The 7,258-nt window shown below is 34.6% G+C and overlaps 1 protein-coding gene across 1 annotated transcript in view; it reads left to right on the top strand.

Annotated features, from left to right (window-relative positions):
• Nucleotides 1–3,663, top strand: part of LOC125031689 (uncharacterized aarF domain-containing protein kinase 5-like) — an 18,789-nt gene extending 15,126 nt beyond the window's left edge. The window contains 2 exon segments of the mRNA XM_047622587.1: nt 2,298–2,465; nt 3,023–3,663. Of these exon segments, the coding sequence (XP_047478543.1) occupies nt 2,298–2,465; nt 3,023–3,122 (268 nt within the window). The 3' untranslated portion in view covers nt 3,123–3,663.
• The last annotated feature ends 3,595 nt before the right edge of the window (nt 3,664–7,258 follow it).

The following is a 7,258-nucleotide window of genomic DNA, read 5'->3' as shown; positions in this document are numbered from 1 at the left end:
TGAGTGCACACGCATGTGCCTATATTCTCTCTTGAATTACGCACTTGTAAATTAAAACGTGAAGAGGGTGCCATATTTAGATTTAAATTTGCTTGTTATTTATTTATTTGTTTCATAATTTCTTTTCTGAACACTGTACGCATGATAGCAAACAGAACATTCACGGCTGAGACTGCTACGTACAAGGACAATTTACTGACTTCCAGATTACATGCTTTATGCTGAAATGCTTATGCAGCGCCCAGTTGAAAGTGGAGGCATCAGTGCATTGAAAAATGTGTTAAGTTCGAATGAGCTAGAATATATGCAGAAGATGGCAGCCAACAGATTTGATCAGATTAATGAAATCCTGCAGGATTTACCAAGAGCCATGTTACTTGTGATACGGTAAGGTTGTCTTAAGAGAGCTCGAGAAATTGTGTAAACATATTATGAACTTTGTTAATGCTTCCACAAGCCTGATTTGATCTTTGCATTATGGTTCTGCCTGTTGCAAGCTTAAATGAACACTATTATTGGTTACATCTAATCATATGCTCCAGGGTTTTGCACTGATCAGTTGTTTATATCAATTTTTAATGTGGGTTTCAATTGTGTGCAACTATTAGGTATGTATATAGGCATAATTTATACCATGTTTCAGCTGCAGGGAAATGAATGATAAATTTTAATTTGTGCTTAAAGACAGACCAACAGCCAGGCTAAAACTTGAAACATTTAAGAAAACATTAAGTTCTTCAGTTGCTGGTAATGTTTGAACCATTCACCTGTGTAGTTTGGTTGTCTCTTTACACATTATATAAGATTTACATCTGTGATAAGTGTCAGACATTTATCTTTGCAGAATAAGTCATAAAAGGCTGTATGGTTTGATCAATCTTGGTGTTATGGTTGTAGATATAGCAGATAATTATTGCAATGTTATCTCTGAGGGGACTGTATAAAAATAAGTATTGTTTTTTCAGTATATAATGTCACAGGCTCTAAGATATTAGATTTTGTATAGTAGAAAAGATGAAATGTAGATGTGTTGCACCTATTTTGAATATTTTCTTTAGAAAAAATTCTTAAATGTAAAGTTAGATGTATAACAAAATTTAAAATCTACTGCCTTCCTTACGTATCTTTTTCATTACGGAGAAGAATTTGAACCTGGAAATTCTTTAGGAAATATTAACAACTGCAATAAATTGCAATGAGTAGATTAAAGAAAATTGTTCCTGTAATTAGTAACAAAAGCCACTGGCCTCCCTTGGGGGAAAGAAAACTATTCTCTTCATCTTTTTTTTGTATTGTGAGGATGTTTTAGTGTAGACAATATCTCTTCCTTTTCTCTGAAAGGCTAATGTTCCTTTTATATTATGTAGACGAGATTATAGTTTGCTATTTCACTCTCACTCTGTAAACATAACATAACTATTAATGTTATTAACAACTTGAGTAACATTCTGTCCATTAACATGTACTAAGTGTGTGCTTCTTATTTTTCTTATTGATATACTTAACTTGATACATAACTCACCTAATATTTATGTAAGACGAGTTTGTTGTTAAATGCACAAAGAGTCCTTGATTCTTGTTGGCTGACTGTTTATCCCTTATGTGCATGTAATTTTGTTTATATCTATTTTTGTAATCTTATTTATATTTATTATTGATTTCATGTGTTAATCCATGCTTCTTGATATTTCTGTATGGGTGTATGGATATTTTAGCTTGTCTTTTTTTAGTAAGCTTGTTCCTACTCTCTCTTGAAGTAAAATATCAACTGCATAGGATTGTAATATTATAGTTGTTTACTTACTTGTTTTGCCTTGATGTTGTAAAAGCTTCCTAAAGGTCTGTCAGTTATTTGTTGACCACAGTATTATATTATTATATCGTTTGATTTTGAATTATTGGATTAATGCTTTTTTTTTCTGGCTTAATAGTTAGAAAACTGGCATTCTTTCATGTATTGGGAATTCTTTATAAATCTCTTTTTATGTTGCTAATTATTCAAGAAGTTCAAAAAATTGTTCTTTGAGATATGAGAAGTATTAACAAGCTTTTACTCATTCAAGATATGTATTGTCTGTCATATTGCATTGCATGTTTAGTTCAGGTAAATGTATTTTTAAAGAATGCTATACAGAGCTTTTTAGTTCAAGAGACAATCTTTTCATTTTCAGTTACTAAAAATTTGAGAGTTTAGCAAGACAGGCATATAAAATGATATACTATATACATTTTTGGGTATAGCTCCTCAATGAAATTATTCTCATAACCATCTAAAATTTCAATCTCTCAAAATCAAGGAACGTGAACACCATTCGGGCCATCACAAAGGACCACGGAAATGTTGTCGACAGGTATACCCTTATGGCCCGGTCTGCGACAAGAGGAGCTTTCGTTTCTCCAGATGCTTCCCTCTCGCAGTGGATGAGAGGGCACTGGGAACAATTCTATTTTGATTATAGCTTGAAGTAAGTGGATTCTCTCTCTCTCTCTCTCTCTCTCTCTCTCTCTCTCTCTCTCTCTCTCTCTCTCTCTCTCTCTCTCTCTCTCTCTCTCTCTCTCTCTCTCTCTCTCTCTCTGTGATTACCTTAAGTACATGTGATAAAAGTTTCTTCTACTCTCCAAAGGTAGGGTACTCTCGATATATTTGCTAGCCAGGGGTAAAGCAAAGTAGAAATTATAATTTATCTATATTTTCAGAATTTTTTGTCTTTCACAGTTCCATTAATGTAAATTATATCAGATAACACATTTGTCCCAAAGCCATACTATTCTGCAGTCATTGTATCACTGTCAGTTATGGTGAAAATCTCATGCACGGGCTTTATGATCAGTTCCTGGATGACTATCTTTTTGAATCATTTTAATTAAACAAAAATGCAATGTTATTGACAGGTCATAGTTTTGTGCAAAGGTATCTTCATAATAGTCAGGGATTCTTTTAAGAAAACTACAAGTGCAAGTCTTTGCTCCCCTCCTTGTGTCAAGAATTTATTAATTTTTTTCTACTTTCCTTCTTTTACAGAAAAGAGGCAGTGAAGATGTGGGTCTTCAAGAAAGTCTTATATGTGTTGTACCTCTTTGGCCGAGTGCCTGACATGTCTCAGATAACCAATGAATTGTAGTGCTATGGCAGAAGATTGTTTACTGTTAGAAGGTATTGGCAGACAATGATCAGAATGAATGATTACATGCTGTTAATAAAAAATGGTTTTGATTTATATCTTTTATTTAGTTATTTTATGAAATTATGCAAAAAACAGAATATATAAAAGATAGTAATTTATAACTTCCAATTTATTATGAAGGTCCACACCCAGATGTACATTAAGTCAAAATGTTATTGTCCCCTAAATCCAAAAGTAAACTGGTAAAGCTAAAGATTCATTAACAAGATGGAAGAATGAAACACCGCAATGACAGATATATTCATATTCTCCTTGGTGGAATGAGTGTATTTAAATCCTTGTCAGGCAGATTATTTATACATTATTTGATATGATTTTATGATTGTTAAAAGTAACGGCTGATGGAGTCTGATTTGAGATTTGCTGGAAGTGCTGACTATCACTCAGGATCAGTAGTTGTTTTGTATATTTCTGTAGACTCTTCCAAATGCCTGAATGGCCTATTTTTTTGTATAATAAAGTTTTAAATTAAACTGAACTTGCATTCTAATTGAATTCCTCAATACCATTTTCCATGTTTTTAGTAACAAGTTTCAGTGAATTCACAGTTCAAAAAAAGAGCAAGGATAGATATCACATATTCAACTTATAGTTTTTGTAAAGAAATAATTCCTTACTATATCAATACCAGTCATGTTATCAAATTCAGGAAGAAAAGTTTTAAATTTAGCAAGGCAGACATATTATATGTATCATATAAATGATATATGATTGAAATTAAATTACTGATTAATTTAGTTAAATAAATGGACTATATTAGTTCATTTAATTCTACAAATAAGGTAAATAGTGTGAGTTCATGAGAAGCTTCTAATAAAAAAGTACATTACTCTTCTGTGAACTAGGCAGAAAAATTATTTCTTGAAGCAAAGTATTATTTTATTGTGGAAAAAATACCTTACTCCATAGTTTTATAAAAAAAAAAAAAAAAAAAAAAAAAACATTGTTATTTTTGGATTTTTCATATATTTATTTTTACATTTGCTTGTATATTATGCATAAATAAATGAGAAGCACATGTGGTAATGGAGGAATATTCATGCTCAAAGATAAACAAAAAAAAAAGAAAAAAAATCTTGACTATAAGTAGTGAAACAATAGATAATAATAATAATAATAGTAATTATATTATTAATGATGATACTACCATAATCATCATGGCATCACCATCATGATCTGTAATATCATCATCATTATCATTATCATTGTCATTGTCACTATTATTGTCATTAGCATTATCCTCACCATTAACATTCCCTTACCTGTTTACAAATAGGTTACACCTTACTCAGGCATTCATACCTCATGTCACACTCTAACCCACCTTTATGCTCCACATGAAATGTACCTCTTTCAGTCTTACATAACCTACTATCCTGCCCCCGCTTTAATTAAGCCTTTACCCTCACTTTTCCTTCCTTGTCCTCTCTTCCCGGACCCCCTCAACCTGTCCAACATCTTCACGTGATCCTCCACCTTTTCAGTTAACAGTCTGTTCTCCTTCCCCAGACTCATAAATACTCTCCATATGATCTAATTTTGTCTTTAACCCTTGCCTTTCTATCGATCCCTATCCTACCCCACTTAGTTCCCCTCTTTCCTTTCACTACTATATTATTTTATTTGCCATATCACCATTGAAGTCTTAAGATATTTTGTTCTAACAGAGAACTTTAAATCCTTCCCACCACAATGCTTTCCTATAGTACTATATGACCTCTTATGCAAAGCACCTTAGTTTGTTGAAACATTAAACACTAACATTAACATTAATATTGCTAATATCACCATTATCCTTATCATTATTAATATCAATCATAAATATAATAATCATTCTTATAACACTGAAAAACAAACAAACAGGAAAATGATCATCATGCTTACCGGCACACCGATATAACAACGACAAAAAAAATATCAATTAACCAAATCTTATAACCACAAAAGACAGCAAACAAATCCAAAGATATGTTGCCCTCCAGCTGTTCCCTTGACCATCCATCTATTTACGTGATGATGTATCGACGTGCTTCCCGGGATTACCTCGCCGATCCGTCAGGGATTTGCCGGCAATATGCCACACGACCCAGCTATTATCTGGGCCTTCCTGCGTCCGGAAAGGTGAGGTCAGTTACTATGATCTTGATTTGTGTGTAGAGGTTGTGTGTATTGTGTGTATATATATGCATATATGCATATATATATATATATATATATATATATATATATATATATTTGTATATATGTTATATGTATATATACAAATGTGTCTATATATATATATATATATATATATATATATATGTATATGTTATTTGTGTGTGTGTCCGGGTGTGTGTATGTGTTTGTATATATAAATAAGTAAATTTTACACACACACACACACACACACACACACACACACACACACACACACACACACACACACACACACACACACACACACACACACACACACACACACACACACACACACACACACACACACACACACACACACACACACATATATATATATATATATATATATATATATATATATATGAAATGTACATGTGTGTGCGTGCGTGCGGCCGGGTGGGCAACGCCTGGCATGCATGTGTGCGTGAATGCGTGTGTGTTACCAAGACGAATTTACCTCCATTTCAGTGCGGATGATACATGGAAAGTACTTTCTTTTATCACTCGTCTCTTTATTATAATGATATCGTGCAGCAATTTCACAGGACATTATCACCCGAGACAGACTCAGCGGGACTTAAACCAGAAGCTTCACAATGAAAGTTACAGGAACTAAAATTAGTATAATAGGCACACAGTAGGATTTACACTAACATAAAATATGATTTCCCATACGTCCTATTAGGATTAGCTATATTTAAGTAAATCAATATATATATATTTATATACATATATGATAATACATAACTTTTTCTTAAGCTCTGCATTTGACTTCTATAAGGACAGCCTATATGGACGTATGAAGAAATATATACAAAACATATGAATTATACAGTTAAAAAAGTGGACTATATGTTCCTCTTTCGACCTCAGAAGACAAAAGCATATTACGAAAATACTGTTAATAATACCAACCTTAACTCAGTGACATCACTGAAAAAAATAAGACAATTTTTTAAACAATAATGCAATTACCAATAATATCAATCACCATAGCGCTTATTTTAGCAACAGGAATTACTGTGGATTGCCCAACCTATTATGCAAATATGATGTCATCAAGCTCCCTGCCCTCCACTCTATCTAAGATTTATCACAATTTTGCATTAAATCATTCCCCTCGTGAACTAGTCTCTCTGCGCATTCTCTTTAACGGTCATATTTGAGGGGGAGAATAATGGCTTGTTTCTCTTTCGATGTTACGTTTTTCTTCCATGTTATACGGGCACACACACACACACACGCACATGCACACACACACGCACACACGCACACGCACGCACGCACCCACACGCACACGCACACGCACACGCACACGCACACGCACACGCACACGCACACGCACACGCGCACACGCACACGCACACGCACACGCACACGCACACGCACACGCACACGCACACGGACACGCACACGCACACGCACACGCACACGCACACGCACACGCACAACACACACACACACACACACACACACACACACACACACACACACCACGTTCTTTTTCCGAGTCCAAGTAATGTCGATCAGAAACGAAAACCACTCGAGTAAACCGACACTGGCTCGACGCTTCGAAAAACAGACACGAAAGGCAGTTTAAAACGAAATTTAAGCTCCGATTTAAACGAATGGGGGAGATGCATCTTGCTTGTCTCCAGCGGGTACTTACGACGAGGCTGAAACTGAAGTCTCCAAAGCGCCAAGTACCCTGGGAATGCCCGCGAGTTTTTATGCCCTTTGCTAAGTGAGTAATTAAGCCCCCCCCCCCCATAACCCCCCCTCCCCCCACACCAAGAGCGCTCAGGTACTTGGGACGAAGTGCGAGTTGGTGTTTACTATTTTTTTTTTTTTTTTTAAAGGGGTGTCACTTTCTTATATTTTTTGTCTGACAG

The sequence above is a fragment of the Penaeus chinensis genome, chromosome 13 (genome assembly GCF_019202785.1).
Source record: "Penaeus chinensis breed Huanghai No. 1 chromosome 13, ASM1920278v2, whole genome shotgun sequence".
NCBI lineage: Eukaryota > Metazoa > Arthropoda > Malacostraca > Decapoda > Penaeidae > Penaeus > Penaeus chinensis.
Note: the sequence above shows the minus strand (reverse complement) of the source record. Positions and strands in the feature narration are given on the sequence as shown.